Below are 19,293 nucleotides of genomic sequence, written 5' to 3'. Positions count from 1 at the left end.
TGAACATACAGATGCACACAATACTGAACATACAGATGCACACAATACTGAACATACAGATGCACACAATACTGAACATACAGATGCACAGAATACTGAACATACAGATGCACAGAATACTGAACATACAGATGCACACGACACTGAACAACACAAAACGTCAGACAAAGACGACAAAGCTGCTACAGGCACGTCACACTGACAGTTAATTCATAGAACAAATCACTACAACAGGAAAGATAAATTATTTTAAAGAAATCTAAATTGACACTGACTAGAGCATCCATACTAAAATAATATTCATCTTTCTGTTCAGAATTCCACAAATACAGAAAAGCAGTGTAGCTTCACCCTAAGTCCTACAGATGATTACTTCAGGTTACCTTCTTTAAACTTGTTTATTATCCAGTCTCGCTGATCCGGAACACTCTGGAAAGTACCCATATGACCGAGGACATCTTCAGTTATAGAATTCAGGATCTACATCACAGAAGTGCAAGAGGGACCATATCAACTGCAGTTTATTCTGTCACATATGATAAATACAATTAGCAAATTAATTTTCCACAAGTTAAAAATGATTTTGAGTTTCTCATAAAGTTTAAAAAGTACTTAAAATTCCACTGGGCATTTAAGTATATCTATTTTATTTTCTTCTCCTTTGTTTTCTTTAAATACATTAATGCTAACAGGAAAAGGGAAGAATAATAATGTGAAAAAATGATGTAAGAGGGCAGGAAAAAGTAACCAGTAAAAAAGCCTGGTGGAAGTGTGAACGTGAGCCAGGGATGGTGGTGCACACCTGCCGTCCAGCACACTGACACAGAGGCAGGGCTCGGTAAACTCAAAGCTAGCCTGGTCTACACAGTGAGTTCCAGGACAGCCTGCTGTACAGAAAGACCCTGTCTCGAAATAACCATAGGAAAGGGGGGGGGGGGCAACTATCAACATCAAAAGAAATGATACCCACAGAAGGATGCTAAAAACAGGACACTACGTTGGCTAATACCCAATATCCAAAATCTTGATATAATCCTCTTCTGAAGTAAAAATGGTCTGTAATAAATGTACTGTAAAACTATCTGCTGCCATCTATACTTCATATTTCTGTACCACAATGACACAAAACTATAATAAACTACAGATTTTATAATATACACAGATCCTGACTCTCAGCTGCTCCACTAGTAACCTGGTGCAGTAAACGAAGGCAACATTTCCTGGAGGCTCCAGATAAGTCAGCTTCTCTGCGAGTGTGCTGGCTAGTTTTGTGCCAACCCGACACCTGCTGAAAGTCAGCTGAGAGGAGTGAGCCTCAAGAGAATACTTCCTTAAGATCCCTCTGGATGGAAGCCTGGAGGTCATGTTGTTAATTAGTGATTAGTAATTAGTCCATTGTGGATGGAGTCATCCCTAGGCTGTTGGTCCTGGGTTCTATAAGAAAGCAGGCTGAGCAAGCCATGAGGAGCAGGCCAGTTAGCAGCTCCCTCCATGGCCTCTGCATCAGCTCCTGTTTGAGTTCCTGCCCTGACTTCCTTTAATTATGGACTATGACACATAAATAAGCCAAATAAACCCTTTCCTCCTCAATTTGCTTTTGGTCAGGTGTTTCATTACAGCAATAGCAACCTTACTTAGGGCAGTGATTATGTATCTATGTGCTCGTATGGGTAAACATTTCTGTGTGGATACAGGGGAAGGCCATGGGACAAACGTGGGTGCTGTTCTTCAGGTGCTGTCTACACTTATATTTATTAATTATCCTTAAAAGGATTTTCCCATTATTTTAAGTCCTAACACATGCTTTGCCCACATGAATGTAAGTGCACCATGTGCATGCAGTGCCCTAAGAGGCCAGAGGGGGTGCTAGACATTATACAGCCTAACTGCTACGAAGCCCCACACAAAATCCTTTATATCCAGTGTCCAGAAACAGAAATTGCATCCTTACCACTATGGGGCCATGACTTGGCACAGGACACATTGTCATTCCACGGAAAGTCTGAAACTTACCGATTTCACACTGATCCCAGGAAAGAAGCCGTTGATGACAAGGTGAACGGAATCCTGAAGCATGGTGGTTCGAAACTTTTCTAATAAGTCTCTCTTGGACCCCAAGCCATAAAGCACAATGTTGAACCCGAGGCTGTGAGGAAAGGGAACATCCATAAAGTTAAAGTTTAAGACTTCGGACTGCCAGCTTCGTCATCAGTCAGCTCAAGATGATTGCAGGAAGAAAAGCATGAGAATGAACGGTGAAAGTAAAAGCCAGATATGTGTTGTCACCTATAGTCCTAGCACTTGGGAGACAGAGGCAGGAGAATTGCTGTTCTCTTGGAGGCAGCCTGGTTTACAAAGCAAGTTCAGGCTAGCCAGGGCTACATGAGACTCTGCCTCATGAAGATGAAGATAAGTGGATAAAGTAAAAGTACGGAAAGTACAGGAAGAACTAGGACATCCACACGGTGAAATTGTTGGTTCCCAAGAACACAGCAAAGGCACCACTCACTATCTATATGAGGGCTCACAGTTCCAGCTTGTTTGGCAGCTTTCTCTAGGTGGAGGTAAGAGTGACTATTGCCAATACTATAACATGGCTCAGCCTTTAATCCCAGCACTCGGGAGGCAGAGGCAGGCAGAGCTCTGTGAGTTCGAGGCCAGCCTGGTTTACAGAGCTAGTCCCAGGCTCCAAAGCTACAGAAAAACCCTGTCTCAAAATCACATCAAGAAGAAACAAACAGGTAAATGGTCACATACCACACCACACCTGGTTGCAAATGATGTTTCAGCATAGACACATATATACTATTCCTCACTGTGCAGGGTGTGCAGGCATAACACTGTAGCATCCATTTATATACGCACTATTCCTCACTGTGCAGGGTGTATAGTAATAATACTCACTGTAGCTGGAGCATCCATTTGTGAAACAACTTCTCATGTTGTTGATTTAACTGTTCAATTTCAGCAGAAAAGGAAGGTGAAAATTTGCTCAATAAATTACGCAGAGTTTTCTTTAAAAAAAAGAGAGAGGAAGTTATTAGTGAGGATACTGATTTAAATCAGGTATGGAAATTAGTAAACCAACAATGTAAAAAAATTCTTTAGTCGGGTGGTGGTGATGCAAACCTTTAATCCCAGCACTCAGGAGGCAGACTAGGTGAATCTCTGCGAGTTCAAGGTTAGCCTGGTCTACAGAGTGAGTTCTAGGACAGTGTGGATTGTTACACAGAGAAACCTTCTCGAAAAACCAAAGAAAAAAGAAAAAAAATCTTCAAACATAAATTCTTGTTTAATTAAAAGCTATTTTAAAGATTTGATCACTGTTATGTGTATAACTGTCCTGCAGAGATCACAAGAGGGCATCTGGTATCTAGAATTCTAAGTGTTCCTGAGCTACCAAGTGGATGCTGGGAGCTCAATTTGGGTCCGTCAAAGAGGAAGTGCTCTCAATGACTGAATCATGTCTCCAAGCCTTCTTAAAGTTCTTTATTTCAAGTATATAGTAACAATAAAAAATTTTGCTAAGTTTGCCTAGAACCATTTATTGATTACAACAAACTCCAAATATAAAGCTTAAATTTCTAAAAATATAGTTACTGCAAGATGATCAAACCTGCTTCAAATTCAGACACAAAAACCAACAGTGACCTCTCCAAGCTGTTCTCAGTGACAGAGCGCTGGTCTGCAAGTGTGAGGCCCTGAGCGGACCATCAGCACAGTAACTAAAACATAAAACACTGCAAACCTGTAGAGCTGAAAAATTGTAAAAAGGTTTTTGGAAAATATTCAAGTTTCTTTACCACTAGAAGGAGGCACAAGTAAAACTATCAGCTTTTAGGTTTTTTGTTTTCTTTTTTGAAACAGTGTTTCTCTGTGTTAGCCCTAACAGTCCTGGAACTTGCTCTGTAGATCAGGCTGGCCTGGAACTCTGTCTCACAAATGCTGGAATTAAAGGCACGAGCTATTTCTGCCTGCCTGACAAGTGTGCCAGTTTTAACCCTAGGCTCGAAGAGGTCATCGGCTTTCCCACTTCTTAGTCCTTCTCATCATGAGAACACACCTCAGAGACCTGGCTGGTCTAGCAAGGACAGACGTTTGACATTTCCTCGCTGACCCACAGCCATGGAAACAAATGCCTGTGTTCTGCCTGTAACACTCTCCTCCACCACTGTTAACAAGGGCTTCTTACATTCTCGCAGCGATGACGTGCTCAGAGTCTGCCTTTGACCTTAGAGCTACTTACGCTTCTCTTGTGTTGCTTATATAGAATAGACGGCAAATGCTGGTGTCATTTCTTTCCTGGAAAAGGTCTTTTTACTTATTTATTGCACGTGTGTGTTCACGTGTGTATATGAATGGAGGTACATTTCCATAAGCATGTGGAATCCGAACAGTGGCACCTTCCCCAAACACTCTCCACACCTTTGAATGTTTATGTACCACATGTGCTCATGGTGCCCTGAAGATGCCAGAATAAAACCTCAGATCCCTTGACCTAGAAATACAGGTAGTTGTGAGACAGATAATATGGGTGCTGGAAACTGACCCGGGGTCTTCTGTAACAACAGTGCTCCCAACTGTTAGGCCATCTCTCCAGTCCCTTGTCCTTATTTTTTGATAGGGATTCTTTTATTTTCTTTTTAAAATTTCTACTTTATTATTTTAATGTGTATGTGATGTGTACGTAAGAATTGAGATACAGGGCCATCATGGCACACCTGTAAACCAGGAACATTTTCTTCTTGGCTTCAAATTATTAACTCTACTGTATCTTTTAGATTTTTGTTGTTCCTTTAATTATTGGGGGAGGTATATCCAAGTAAGATGTACATGGAGGCTAAAAGAGGGTATTGGGTCTCCTGGAACTAGAATTACAGGTGGTTGTGAATCCCATGGGTGCTGGGAACTGAACTTTGGTCCTCTATAAGAACGGTACATATGTCGGGCAGTGGTGGTGCCACCTTTAATCCTAGCACTTGGGAGGCAAAAGCAGGTGGATCTCTGTGAGTTCGAGACCAGCCTGGTCTACAAGAGCTAGTTCCAGGACAGGCTCCAAAGGTACAGAGAAACCCTGTCTCAAAAAACAACCACCAAAAAAAAAAAAAAAACCAGAAAAAAGAACAGTACATACTTTGAACTCCAGAGCGATGTTTCCAGCCCTTAAGCACTATTGAAAGTCTGTGATGGTTATGTCCTATTTAAGGGAGGCTATTGGTTCAAATGCCGACAAGGACAGATATACTGGATTTTTTGTAGCATGAGCTATTGGGAAAATAGTGCAAGGCTGCCTTGCTACCTTACTGCGCTCTGCAACTTTTTCGAAGCAGCAAGGAAGACAAGCTCCGTACTTGTCAAATAGAATTCTAGCCGGATTATTTATGATTTATGCAATAAAATTTAATGACCAACACATTAATTTGTGCTTTATTTCACCAGAGAACTAATTCTCCTGTTCGCTTCTTCTCCAAGTGTGCTGCTAATGTATGTTCAGGTCACAGTAAACGAATGTTGGTGATAGCTTACCTGATCCACTTTAGCTCTCCTCAGCTTCTGCAGGGTTCTGTCAGACGTTAAAACTTTTGAACTGCTGTGGGCTTCAAAATATTCTTCTACCAAGTCACTCTGAAATGGACAAAGTAATGGCAGGTCTAAGTAATTTCACGTATGTATACTGCATAAAATTTAGATGGCACTATAGTTAAAACCAAGTCAAGAATCAAAGATATTTAATCCCAACAATAAGTTCAAGTAACTGATGAAAATATAACTTGAAAGATAGACTGATTGGCAAGGCTGTGGTGGTGGCGTATGCCTTTAATCCCAGTACTTGGGAGCAGAGGCAGGCGAATCTCTGAGTTCAAAGTCAGTCCAATCTCCATGCAGGACAGGCAGAGACATGTAGTAGAGAGACTATGTATGTTACGGTACTAATCATGAAAAGCACCCAGAACTGAAAAGAAAGCCCAAAGACAGAAACGAGTATGTGTGGGAATTCATGTGTAAAGCTAAGAAAATACAGAAAATGAGGAAGGTGAGGGCTGATCTCTGCTGTAGACATGCCCATTTCAGGCACACAGTTCCCCTGGAGGCCCCAGGCTCCGTCTTCACTTACGGCTTTGTCTCTTTTCATCTTCTTAGGCGGCGTCCCCTTGGGAGCAGGAGCTGGGGGTCCTCTGCTCTGAGCTCGGCCCTTTTGGGACAGCCCGATGGCAGCAGTGTCCTCTTCTCTGTCATCCTCCGAGCTGGAGGCGGAGTACTCACTCTCGGTGTCGCAGTGAGACGCGGGCACTGCAGAAGATGAGGAGGAATTGGGGAGACTCGGCGGTTTGAAAGGAGAGCTATTTGAGGAAAATCAAACATGTGGGCTTTCAAGTAAGGGACTATTTATTTATTTTATCGTGTGCGCATTGGTGATTTGTCATGGGTGCCTGGCCCCTGGAACTAGTTACAGAATTGTGAGCTGCCATGGGGGTACAGAGAATTGAACCCAGATTCTCTGCAAGAGCAATCAGTGTTCTTAACCCCTCAGCCATCTCTCCAGGCCCCAAAGTAAGAGACTTTTAATTACAATTTTGTCATTGCTTGTTCATTTTTTCACAGCTAATTATACACATTCTCTAAGCACTAGCTTCTTCAATTATCACATGAGGGTAAGCATAGCTAAATAATCTACTGGAAAATTATATTTTTATATGAATCATTTGTTTGTGTAATGAATACTCCTGTGAGAATGTGTGGGGTGGCATGTATTTGTGTAGTGCCCATCTATGCATATACACACAGAGGCCTGATGTTGATTTAAGTGTCTTGATCCCTCACAATATGGGCAGGTTCTCCTGCTGACCCCGGAGCTTGCCAGTTTGCTCAGGGGATACTGTCTTAGCTACCGTGCATGCTGGAGTCACAGACGGGCTCCACGCCCACCTGTTTCTCTATGGGTCCTGTTATTAGAACTTATTCTCACGTGAGATACTTTCCCTAAATTATTCGTGTAGAGACGTTTCTAGCACACCCTGCTCAACCCCAGAGCTGATTCACAAGCCACTGCCACTCCCACCGGCCTCCCAGAAACAAGAGCTCATCTTCTACTGATGATCCCAAATAAAGGCATCCCAGCTTTATATCCAGCATCAGCACAGAATCAGGTCTGGGGGCTGAGATGGCTCGGTGGAGAGGAGCACAGTGCTGTCCCGGAGGATCTGAGCCGGAGCCCCAGCACCGCGTCAGGAGGCTGACAGCTGCCTATTGTCATAACTCCTGACCCCTCGCACCTCTCTGACCTCTCTGGGACTCGCATTCATGCGCACACATAATTAAAATAATAAAAATAAATCTTTAAAAAACTGTTTGACTCCCAAAATACTGGTGAAGTAACTTTAACCAGGTCAGTTGTTGACTGTGAATGACAAAAGGTTCCCTAGGGTTGTACAGAATTGGTATATAACACAAAGGCATATTAACTCTGTGGGCGTAGACGCAGCCTACAGTCTAGAAAACAGGTCACTCTGTGGGCGTAGACACGGCCTACAGTCTAGAAAACGGTCACTCTGTGGGTATAGACACGGCCTACAGTCTAGAAAACGGGTCACTCTGTGGGTGTAGACTCGGCCTACAGTCTAGAAAACGGGTCACTCTGTGGGTGTAGACACGGCCTACAGTCTAGAAAACGGGTCACTCTGTAGGTGTAGACATGGCTTAAGAGTTTGGAAGCATCAGTTTCCTTTCTCATATGAAAAGTGGTAGGAATGAGAGCAGGAACTGCTACCCTGATTACACTGGGACCAAAGGCTTAAAACACAAGCCAGAACTTGTACACTCAGAACTCGTATACTTTACCACTACTGATCCTGATTTATTTCTTTAAAGATTTATATATTTATTATGTATAAAGTGTTCTGCTCGCACACCAGGAGAGGGCACCAGATTTCATTACTGATGGTTATGAGCTACCATGTGGCTGCTGGGAATTGAACTCAGGACCTTTGCAAGAGCAGCCAATGCTCTTAACCCCTGAGCCATCTCTCCAGCCCCTGATTTAGTTGTTAATTTTTATATACATATATTTTTTTAAAAAACCCTCACATTGTTAGTTATGTCTGTAATCTTAACATTTGGAAGGTAGAAATAGGATGACCAGTCCTACTTCAAGGCCAGTCAGATCTACACAGTGAGTATGAAGCTAGCCTGGGCTACATAGATCTTGTCTCAAAAAAACGAAGTAAACACAACTTCACATAAAAAGAAATACATACCTATTATTCTTTTTCTTAGACTACGAGGTGGTGTTGACAGGAATTCAGTTTTGCTATTGTTCTGTTTAAAATGTAAAAAGCACAGTAAGTAATATGAATAATCAATAATATTTTAATGAATAATCAATCATAGAAGTAAAAAGAAATTCTAAGAAAGAAAACTATGCTGAGCTAGCTGAGTCTGTAGTTCCTAACACTGGACCACAATAACAAATGAATTTGCTGAAATATAAAGAGAAATATACAAGTTCTAGGGCTGGACAAGCCACCGCTGGCAGGAGCCACAGGGACTGGAGACTGGAGAGGCCGCTTCTGCCAGGACCTTAAGGCCACTCTCTGGCAGGAGACACGGAGCCTGCGTCTCTGTCTAAAACATCCTCCCCAGCCCCTTCAGCCTCCCTTGTTCTACTCTTTCTGTCTGCTCTTGCTTCCGCCCCATCATGCCACGGGAACCCTTGTTTCTGCGTCTACTTCTCAGCTGCTGTGACACAAACAGGAGAGACGATGGCTCAGAGGTTAAGAGCCCCGGCTAAGAGGTTCCAAGTTCCAGTAACCATCTAAAATGATCCGGTGCCCTCTTCTGGCACCAGAACACTGCACACATAATAAATAAATAAAACTTTAAAAAGCCCCCATGTGCTCACACACTTGAACACTTGGTCACCAGGGAGTAGGGGCTCATGTGGCCTTCAAAAGGCCTCCTCTCCCACCATGGTCACACAAAGGAAGGCCACCATGTCAGTGTCTAAGGATCTCATGATCCCTATTACCCTCACAGTCACTTAGACAGGGAGGTAGAGGAGGGGATGATCAAGAGATGTCCTAATGTAAAAGAGAAGGGAAAAACCAAGAGTTTTAACAATTCCTTCTGTTTTTCTAACATCTTTTGGTCTTATACCCAGACAACTATTTATCATTGGTTTGACCCACAGACATTGAAAAGAAAAGTCTGATACTTTCCTACACTTGAGCCTGGCCTAAGCTTAAACTAAAAGATAAAAAGTGACCTCACCTCCTTATCTAACTCAAAGAACAAGGGTCTTCCTCTTTGCCTCTTCCAGAGAGCTGCCAAGATTTTCAACTTGCCTGTCTTTTCCTTCCTTTCAATATTACTTACTTATTTAATATGCATGTGTTTAAACATACGTGTACATGTGGAGATCAGAGAGCACCTTGCAGGGTCGACTCTCCTCTACCATGTGAGTTCCAGGGACTGCATGGACTCACATCATCAGGTCTAGTTCGTATTTTGTGTATGAATGTTTGTCTGCATGTATGTCTGTGCACCACATGTGTGCCTAGAGCACTCCGAAGCCAGCAGAGGGCACCAGAAATCCTCTTAATGGAGTTACAGATGGTTGCACTGCCATGGGGGTGCTGGGAACTGAGCCCAGATCCTCTCTGGAAAAGCAGCCAGGGCTCTTGAATGCTGATCCATCTCCAACCCTCATGATGTTTTTCTTATAAATTCTAATAAAACAATCCTTGAGCTTCCCTCTGATTTCATTCACAAATTCTTTATTTATTTAAATTTTGTTTAGATTTATTTTATGTGCATTGGGTGTTTTGCTTACATGTATGTATATGCACCACTTATGTGCCTGGTGACCATGGAGGTTAGAAAGAGTGTCAGATCCCCTGGGTGGTAAGCTGTCACACGGGTACTGGAAATCAAACCTGGGTATTCTACAAAAGCAACAGATGCTCTTAACTGCTAAGCCAAACTCCCAGTCCCTTAAATTCTTTTATTAACAAGGCCAAGAACCAAAAAAAAAGAGTCCCAGTTCCCTAGTAACAGCACCTAACACAGGGCACTCTGAAGTTCCTGGTATTATCAGGTGCTCCTTCCCATCTACTTACTTATAACATATATTACATATAATAAATATTATTTATGTGTGTGTGCGCCTAGGTGTATGCATGTGCACCACACGTGTGCAGTAGACTGAAGAGGTCAGAAGAGGTCATCAGACAGATACCCAGGAATTGAAGCTGTGAGCAACATTATCCACGTTGTGGGTGCTGGGCACTGAACGTGGGTCTTTAGTAAGAGCAGTTGAGTGCTTTTACCCCCATTTCATTTTATTAAAGCACAAGTACATCCTACTACAGTTATTCTAAGGTTAAGAATTGGAATAATTGATATCTATATAGCTAACTTATCAAGTCTGAGAATTTGTAACATCCTTATCAAAATAACTTTTGAAAAATCCCAACCAAACTCACAAAATTCCTAGGCCAGTTCTACTGGTGAAAAACACCCAGGACAGCTGTGACACAGCAGAACCCACGACAGCTACATGCAGGACACCTGGGCTGATTTTCCAGCTTTATTCCAAGTAAGATGAACTGAGTAAGTCATTTCATCTTTCTGAAACTCAAAGCCTTCATAAGTCAGGTCTACAGCTGATAAACTCCCACAACTATAACGTTCAATTTGTACTAAGAGAGGAAAAACTACTGCCAGCCGAGTCTCGTTCGGGCTGATCTGTCAGTGCTTACCTCCTGCTGAACTTTCTCTGAAGTAGAGCGCCCTAAATGAAAGAAAAACCACATTCACTACAAACATTCCATTTTGGGTCGTGGCCTCGTTCTGTCAAAAGCAAAGTAGTACTTATCACACACAGGCCACCGTACTTTACCTGTCCCATCTAACTACTGGCTGATGGTCACTAAGGATCTCGTGCCTGCCCTCCCCCGGACAGCGGTTTGTGGCGTTCTTGCACGATACCATGCTAGCAAGGAAACAAATTCCTCGTTTTGATTAAAAAGTAGACTGTCTATCTTGGTTGGAACAGGTCATTCAAAAATAGATGTTCCGTGATTTACAACAAGCTGTTCAACTAAAAACTCCCAAAGTCTCATTTCACAGTATGTGCCCAAGCCACCTGTTCCACGAGAAACTGGCTGACTCAGATAAACAAGTATGGAACTTCATGGTGGTTTTCAGTGTCCCGGTCAATTCTCACGTCAGGTGCACAGACGACTTTCTGCATCTGATACTGATGCTTTGTTGTTGATAAATAGAGACACATTAAAATTGGTGGGATTTTAAAAATTACAATCTGTTGAATGAATGTTCAGAGAAAAGAATTTATGAAAATTCACTAAGATTTAAGAAGAGGAGACGCAAAGATCACGCTAATGCAACTTTGAAAGCTCTTCAAAGAAACGTGACAGCGTCCTACCCTTGCTCTGCCGAGGGACGTTCTTCTTAACTTCAGGATCATTCTTTGAGTCAACCGGAACAACTTTTCTTGGCGTTTTTGCTAGTTCTAAAGCTGTAATAAGAGGGGAAAATGCCTTTGTTGAATAGCACATAAAGAGGGAAGGAGCTTTTACTCACAGGGGCTCTTTAAACAAAACCTGCATGTTACTTTATCATAAAGAGAAGTAAATCTTCTTCTTAAGTATTAAGTGTTAAGAGTAGATAGCTGGGAGATGGTGGCACACACCTTTAATCCCAGCACTCGGGAGACAGAGGCAGGTGGATCTCTGTGAGTTTGAGGTCAGCCTGGTCTACAGAGTGAGTTCCAGGACAGCAAGGGCTACATAGGGAAACCCTGTCTCAAAGAACAAAAAAACAAAAAACAAACAAAAAGAAAGAAAAAAAGTACTGCTTTTTAAAAAAGCTTTAAGCTGTCCTCCCAGCATCTTTTTTATCTTTAAAACAATTACACTTACTCATCTGTGTGTGTGTGGATATATGTACCCAGTGTGCACAAGTCAGAGAAGGCAGTGTTCTCTTCGCAAACATGGGTCCTGGAGATCAAACTCAGCCTGACACGTTTCATGACAAGTGCTTTTACCTGATGAGCCGTCTAACCCTTCCTAGCCTAGCATCTAAATCTCCCAATCATGCAGAAATTTCTCATAGCATAACAGAAACAACTGCTCTATTCAGTACCAGCTGATCATATTCCTCCTCCTCCTTCTTTGACATGTTCACTGTGTTCTCCTCTCTTTTTTTGAGATAGGGTCTCATTTTGCAGCTTTGGCTGCCCCAGAACTCGCCCTGTAGACCAGGCTGGCCTCGAACTCACAGGCCTGCCTCTACATCCTCAGTACTAGGATTAATGGTGTGCACTATGTCTGGCTTTCCTTCCTTTTCTTATATAAAGTGTAGTCATGACCTCCTAAGGTGATACATGGGAAGGAACTGGATCAAAAAACCAAGTAAAAACTGGATGTAGTTAAAACTCAGAAATATGGACGATTCATAAACTATAATACGATCTTGAGCAGAGTGGTGCTCTTGTATGTAAAGCTATACATGTGGAAGATTCATAAACTATAATATGGTCTTGAGCAGATGGCTGCTTCTTTGCTACAGCACCAAATGAAACAGTTGATTTTAGGTGGCATTTTAAATAAAACATCTGTCCAATCTTTATCTCTCACGGGGACAAGTACGTGGAGAACGAGCCTACCTGAGGGAATGAATTTATCGTACTTCCTTTTCAGATGTACCATCATCACCCTTAGGTAAGCATGTACACATGTGTGAGTGCAGACGCCCACGGCAGAGCTACAGGTGGCGTGAGTCACCAGACGGGCATACGGAAACAACCTGGGTCCTCCGCAAAGGCCGTACACACTTGTATCTCCTGAGCCACTTCTCCAACCTATTTCTTTTATTCTTTAAATGGAGAAAGTGTATCTGTATTTATTTTAGGCCATCTTACTGGCCCATATGCCCTTCCTAGCTGTTAGAATTTTCAAGATCTTCTGATCTTAAAATTTAGCTGAGATATTCCACAAGCACTTCTTTTTAAAATTTCCTGACGTTAATTTCCCATGACTTTTCAACTTATCCGAATATAAAATATAAAACATATACACCCTTGCTTGATATCCAGGCCCTCCCTTATCTCTCCCCTAAAACGTCTCCATAGATTCGATTCTTCAATCCATGCTCATCCATCCCCGGACTGCAGAAATGTGAATGGATGTTTTCAATTCAGTACCCTTCCTCCTGTAATTTTAACAAATTTATATCAATTCTTCAAAACTGGCATTGCCCCTTTCATGACTCAACCCCAAAGAATGCCTTTCTACTTTGAGCAACCGTAGCTTATACACAACTCTACAGAGACTGGGTAGGAATAGAACAGTCCAGGCTTTGAAATCTAAACTGGCTCTGCCATGTATCTGTGGGTTTAATTTACATCATAGGCTCCCGTAAACAGACAGACAGATAGATAGATGTATATACGGAACACGGCACGGATCCTGGCATACAGTACTTGGTCAACAATAACTTCTACTGTTATTATGGAAATGACTTTCTTTTTAAGTAAGAGCAGCCCAGGATGTCTTTGAACTTGTGATCCTCCTGCCTCTATGTCCAGAGTGCTGGAATTATGGGTGCATGACATCACACCATTCTTTAAGGAAATGTCTTGCTCTCTGTCCTCTAAGGACCACTTATCCCAGCATTCTTCCAGGGAATACAGCAAAAGGTAACCACGGGAACGTGGTGCTGGCCTACCATGACCGCAGGAAACACAAGAGTGACGTACCTAATTTGGTCATTTCTTCAGAATGTTTTCTGGACTGAAAAGAATAAACTTTATTCCCATGTACAACAGAGCCATTTTTCAAGGATTCTGTAAAAGAAAATGCAAGATGCAATGAGGAAAAAGGAAGATTGAGAAAAAACATAAAACTTTAAATAGCTAAAAATCTAAAAGTTATACCCCTTCACTTCCTTTCATACAAGTTTACCAGCAGAAGCCGAACAGTGGTGGCGCATGCCTTCAATCCCAGCACTCGGGAGGCAGAGGCAGGCGGATCTGTGAGTTCCAGGGCAGGCTTCAAAGCTACACAAAGAAACCCTGTCTTAAAAAACAAAAGCAAGTTCACCAACAGATATTTATGTACAAAATATTTCTATATACACAACAAGGAAGACCAACTAATCTTGTTTATTTAATCATTAAGACAAGAAACATGCTATTTATAGATACAATGATTTTTTTCCAGACTGGAGAAATTAATAGACTATGAAAACTAAACAAGAGGGTAAAACTGTGAGTTGAAAAGGGCTGATAATGTATGTAAGGCTATCTTCACTAGTTTTCTGTTACCCTAGTAAACAAAACCCCTGGGGATAATGTATGTAAGGCTATCTTCACTAGTTTTCTGTTACCCTAGGAAACAAAACCCCTGGGCTGGAGAGATGAGCTTCTTCCTCTTCTAGAGGAGCCGAGTTCCCAGCACCTGCATCAGGATCCAATGCCCTCTGCAGGCCCAAGGACACACACACATACATAAAGTAAATCTTCAAAAAGAAAATAAAATCTCTAAAGCAAGAAACTTTATAAATACAAGGTGTTCATTTTTCTGGAGAAGGAACTAGCATGTCACACAGAAAGTCAGGAAGCTTGTGAGCGATCCAGGGGGCACGCTCATGTTTTTAGAACCAGCTCTTTCAGAAACTGTCTTAATTCATTCTAAAGATAAGTATAGCACTGTTCAGTCTAACGCTGTGTCTCCCGAGGCAGCACGCATCGGGTGACTTAACTCCTAGTAGACCTCAGCAGTGCTCAACATCACCACCTTGGGTACCACACTTCTAATGCATAAACCCCTGGGGACAAACCACAGCAAGTGTTTTTATAGAATAGACTTTTTTCTTTCCTACTCTTCCTAAGGATTCTGTGTTAGAGCTGAATGTGGGGGCATGGACCGACAATTCTAGCCCTTGGGAGGAGACAGGGTGGTCAGTAGTTCAAAACCAGCCTATGCCACATAATATCAAGTGTCGAAATGGCCATGGAGGAAATGAAAGATCCTTGGTTAGATGCCCTGTGTTCTAAAACTCAGGCCAGTGAGATGGTTCAGTGGGCCAAACACCTGACTGATCACTGGGACCCACACGTGGGAAGGAATCGACTCACCTGAGTTGCTGTCTGTGGTGAGCTCAAAGCCAGCGTGGGCCATGAGATACCCTGGCTCAGAAATGAATGGATAAATACATAAGGTGGGCGGGAGTTGTGGAAGATGCCCAACACTGTCCTCTGACCTTCTGACACACACATATAAACAAATATAACTAAAAAGCTGGGAGGCTGGAGAGGTGGCTGAAGGGTTAAGAGGACATAGGACCCCACGTGGGGCTGCTCACATCATGCTGTAAGCCTAGCTTCCCGAGGGACCCAATGGTGCTGGCTTCTAGGGACACCTACACTACAGCGGTGCATGCACACATACAAACACTCAATTAAAAAAATAATAAATCTTTAAAAATATCGACACACAAAATAATGCAAATTTATATGTGCAAATGGCAAACAGAAAGCACACACTGCAATAGTTCCATCTTCTCTGAAGTGAAGTGAGCGTTTATTTATTTACTTACTTTTGTGCTAGAGATTAAACCTAGAGCCTCAAGCATGGTGTACAGTGCTCTATTACTGAACTGGACTCTCAAATCTTTCTTACTTTTTTGAGACACGTCTTACCACCCAGGCTAGGTTGGCCCTGAACTCATTATGCAGTGCAACCAGGCCTTGTGGTTCTCCCGGCTCAGGCTCCTCAGCGGCTGGGATTAAAACTCTGTGCCACCAGTCTAGCTAAGGAGGCATTAGCAAGGGAAATGTGAAAAAAACCTTGGTATTACAAAATCTACGGCCTTGAAAGAATCACATTACAAAAGCAGATATACAGCATACGAGTAACACAACATTGCTATGGTTGGGAGCAATTGTGAGGAAACAGGCAAAGGGGAAGTAGCAGATGAGAGAAACAAAACATAAAAAATACAGGAGATAATGGACAAAGAACGAGGACAGCTTCCCAAATACAGAGAAATTAAAGACAAGGTCACATGTATTGGGCACTGATCCTCCAATCTAGTCAGGACCAGTGCGGGGCAGGGGAAATTGGTTAGAGTCCTGCAGCTAAGCCTTGCCCTTGGTCTGAAATATCATCAGGACATATACCAATATTATGATCTGCAGGAAGTACTCTTATATGGAAAAAATATATAAAATAATGGTCTCATTATGATATCTGTAGATCTCATTATACCTTGCTCTTGTTCTCCATCCCTGAGTATCGTTTTCAGTCTCTGAGGCTAACACAAGCAGTCATAAATTCGACAAAGAATGCAGCCCAGAAGTGTCATCTGCTTAGTCAGGAATACTCACTAAACCTTCTGAGGGACAGAGGCTCACTGAGCTCAACTAAATTTGGGCTCCTTGAAAATCCAGAATAGAGTTGGTATTCCAGGCCTGTTTTTCCAGCTACTCAGAAGACCAAGTTGCCTTTGTACATCCTGAAAAGCAGTTCCCCGCTGGATACCTTGAATATTTCTTCCCAAAACTTCCACGTAGTTCTGATCCTTTAGGACTTCCTGGTCACTCTTCTCCAGTTCACATTCTGGCTTCTTTATTATTTTCTGAGGATTGACCAAAAGCTGAGCTTTCTCCTTTTTTATTTTAGTTCCTATAAAAATATATAATATAAGAGTTATGAATTTTTTTCTTGTTTTGTTTTGTTTTTTGAGACAGGGTTTTACAGCCCTGGGTGTCCTGGAACTCTCTCTGTAGACCAGACTGGCCTTGAACTCAGAGAGGTCTGCACACCTCTGCCTCCTGCAGCATTCTGGGATTTAAGTCAAGTGCCACCACTGCCTGGCGTGAATTACACTAGAGTCACCCAGACGGCTCAGCAGATAAAAGTGCGCCATGCCAGCCTGATGGAACGCACAGGGGAAAAGAGATCCATGTCCAGAGCACTGTCCTCTGACCACCATGTGTATGTTACATGTCACCACACGTATGCTACATATGTCATCATGTGCGTGCTACACACATCACGTGTATGCTACATGTCACCACGTGCATGCTACATGTCATCACGTGTGTGCTACAACGTCACCATTGTCTGCTACATGTCACCATGTGTATGCTACATATGTCAGCAGACAAACTATACCAAATGCACAATTAGTAGTATATAAGGCCTCTGGGGAAGTTACTGTTTTATCTTCCCTTAAACGTGCGAAGTCAGCTGGGCAGTGGTGGCACATGCCTTTAATCCCAGCACTCGGGAGTCAGAGGCAGAGGCGAAGCCAGTCTGGTCTACAACGTGAGGTCCAGGACAGACAGAGAGACCATCTCAAAAAACCAAAACCAAAAAAAAAAAAAAAAAAAAAACCAAAAAACCCCAAACAACAAAGATGTGATCCACGAGCATGTCTTCAAGTGTGCAACCACACATACCTCCTTCTCTATCGAAAATGTGATTGAGGACATCATCATCGCCCACAAATTGAACAACCGGCACTTTAGCTTCCTTCATATGTGGGGAGCTCATCATGGCCAACCTAAACAAAGTATAAGTCAGTGTGATGAAGAATTCATACCAAATAAACATCGTGGAATGAACACACAGAATTACCTAGCATTTTTAAAGGGGGGCACGTACCATGCATTCTTCCGCGCGTACGTCCTATGGTGGAATAATTCTCTTGCACACAGTGAAGACTTGTCACTGTGAGCATTTAATAAACAAACTGGCTGGCCCAGGGCTCAACAGGACAGAGGTAGGCGGGAAAGCCAAACTGAAAATTATGGACTAAGAAAAGGGCAGAGTCGGGGAGAGGCCAGCCAGCCACACTAGAAAATGAGGTAGCAAGCCATGGGCCATGTGGCAAAGCATGGATAAAAATACAGTTGATGTAAACGTAAGAGTTACGGAGTAACAAGTCTGAGCTACCTGCCGATCGTGTATAAGTAGTATTAAGCCTCTGCATCCGTTATTTGGGACTGGTGACCGGTGGGGAATGGGTAAAAAACATTGCCTACAATGTCCCTCAGTGGTGGCTTGTGACTGGGACACAGAGGCCAAGCCCCTTCTCTCCCAGCAGCAGAGGGGCATACTAGGACACACTAGCAGGAACCCCATTTCTGCCTTTTCTTCTGACCAAAAAAAAAAAAACCAAACCAACAAACAGCAAAAAACTAAGGACTGTCTCTCTCACGCAACTTACTTATTACACAGATAGCTAAATGTTGCAAAATTTTGCTTAATAACCAGCACAATTAAGTAGCTTTTTCATTTACCTTGTAAGGTGCTATGCATTCTGCAGCTTGAAAATTCAGTCACCTGTAACTAGAAGTCAGTCAAGATCAGCTAGCAGGTAAAGGAAAGCAACCCGGGTAGCCACACCCCCAAAGCTAATGCTGCTACAGTGGCACAGAGAGGACAAAATAGTAATTGGCTGAAGAAACCGAGACTGAGAAAAGCATTAGACTGGCAAGACGGGAGTCAGAGGAGGAAGGAGAGCACTTTCTGAGTTACACAGACTTTCCACCACTTTTTCTCTTGTAGTGAGACAAGGGCTTCTTACATAGCCAAGGCTAGCCTTGAACTCAGAATTCTCCGCTCTGCCTCTCAAGTGCTGAAATCATAAACAAATGCCTCCAAGCCCAGCTCTTTACAATTATTCTAATTTAACCCTCAGAGCTTTACACTTTGTGGAGAAAAATATTCCACCCATAGAGTCAGAGCCACATCTAGGAAAGTACGTCCTTCTTGGGTCATTTTATAGTCATAATGCTGCTTTCTAGTCTAGACTCCGAGGATAGTAAACAAAATGTGTAATGCATCTATACAGTATCTGTATGAAGAAACTAATAATTTATACTTGAATGAAAAGGTTTCTTTGTTTTTTGTAGGGACTAAGTTTGAGATACTGTATCAGGTACCTTTAGATACAGCAGAAACAGAGTCAAGTACATTATCTGTGCATGTGTTCAATTACTCTACTTTATAAATAAGCTGTCAGCTAAACAGTACATTCTTTTTTATAATTCACACAATTAGAAATCAATTTTGACTGATTCCTAAATTCCTGATCACCTAATTAGATAGCTTGTTCCTTTCTCATTTACCTTGGAAAGCATTTCCTGTCACTGAATAAAAATTTTACTCTAAGTCAGGTAGTAATGGCTTACACCTTTAATCCCAGCACTCAGGAGACAGAGGCAAGTGGATCTCTGTGAGTTCGTGGCCAGCCTGGTCTACA

At 42.4% G+C, this 19,293-nt stretch overlaps 1 protein-coding gene across 1 annotated transcript in view; it reads right to left on the bottom strand.

The window, feature by feature from the left end:
- Orc2 (origin recognition complex subunit 2) overlaps positions 1–19,293 on the bottom strand; it is a 30,501-nt gene that overhangs the window by 8,274 nt on the left and 2,934 nt on the right. Inside the window, exons 2-13 of the mRNA XM_050159159.1 lie at positions 18,329–18,377; positions 17,486–17,589; positions 16,563–16,706; positions 13,778–13,864; positions 11,444–11,536; positions 10,758–10,789; positions 8,256–8,316; positions 6,116–6,291; positions 5,527–5,625; positions 2,905–3,014; positions 2,014–2,146; positions 374–480 (exon numbers count right to left, since the gene is read on the bottom strand). Coding sequence (XP_050015116.1) covers positions 374–480; positions 2,014–2,146; positions 2,905–3,014; positions 5,527–5,625; positions 6,116–6,291; positions 8,256–8,316; positions 10,758–10,789; positions 11,444–11,536; positions 13,778–13,864; positions 16,563–16,706; positions 17,486–17,582 — 1,139 coding nt within the window. The 5' untranslated portion in view covers positions 17,583–17,589; positions 18,329–18,377. The remainder of the gene's footprint in view (positions 1–373; positions 481–2,013; positions 2,147–2,904; positions 3,015–5,526; positions 5,626–6,115; positions 6,292–8,255; positions 8,317–10,757; positions 10,790–11,443; positions 11,537–13,777; positions 13,865–16,562; positions 16,707–17,485; positions 17,590–18,328; positions 18,378–19,293) is intronic.

Source organism: Alexandromys fortis, unplaced genomic scaffold, assembly GCF_014885135.2.
Source record: "Alexandromys fortis isolate MF-2015 unplaced genomic scaffold, M_Fortis_MF-2015_v1.1 scaffold_65, whole genome shotgun sequence".
Classification (NCBI taxonomy): domain Eukaryota; kingdom Metazoa; phylum Chordata; class Mammalia; order Rodentia; family Cricetidae; genus Alexandromys; species Alexandromys fortis.
This window is presented reverse-complemented; position numbering and strand designations above follow the sequence as displayed.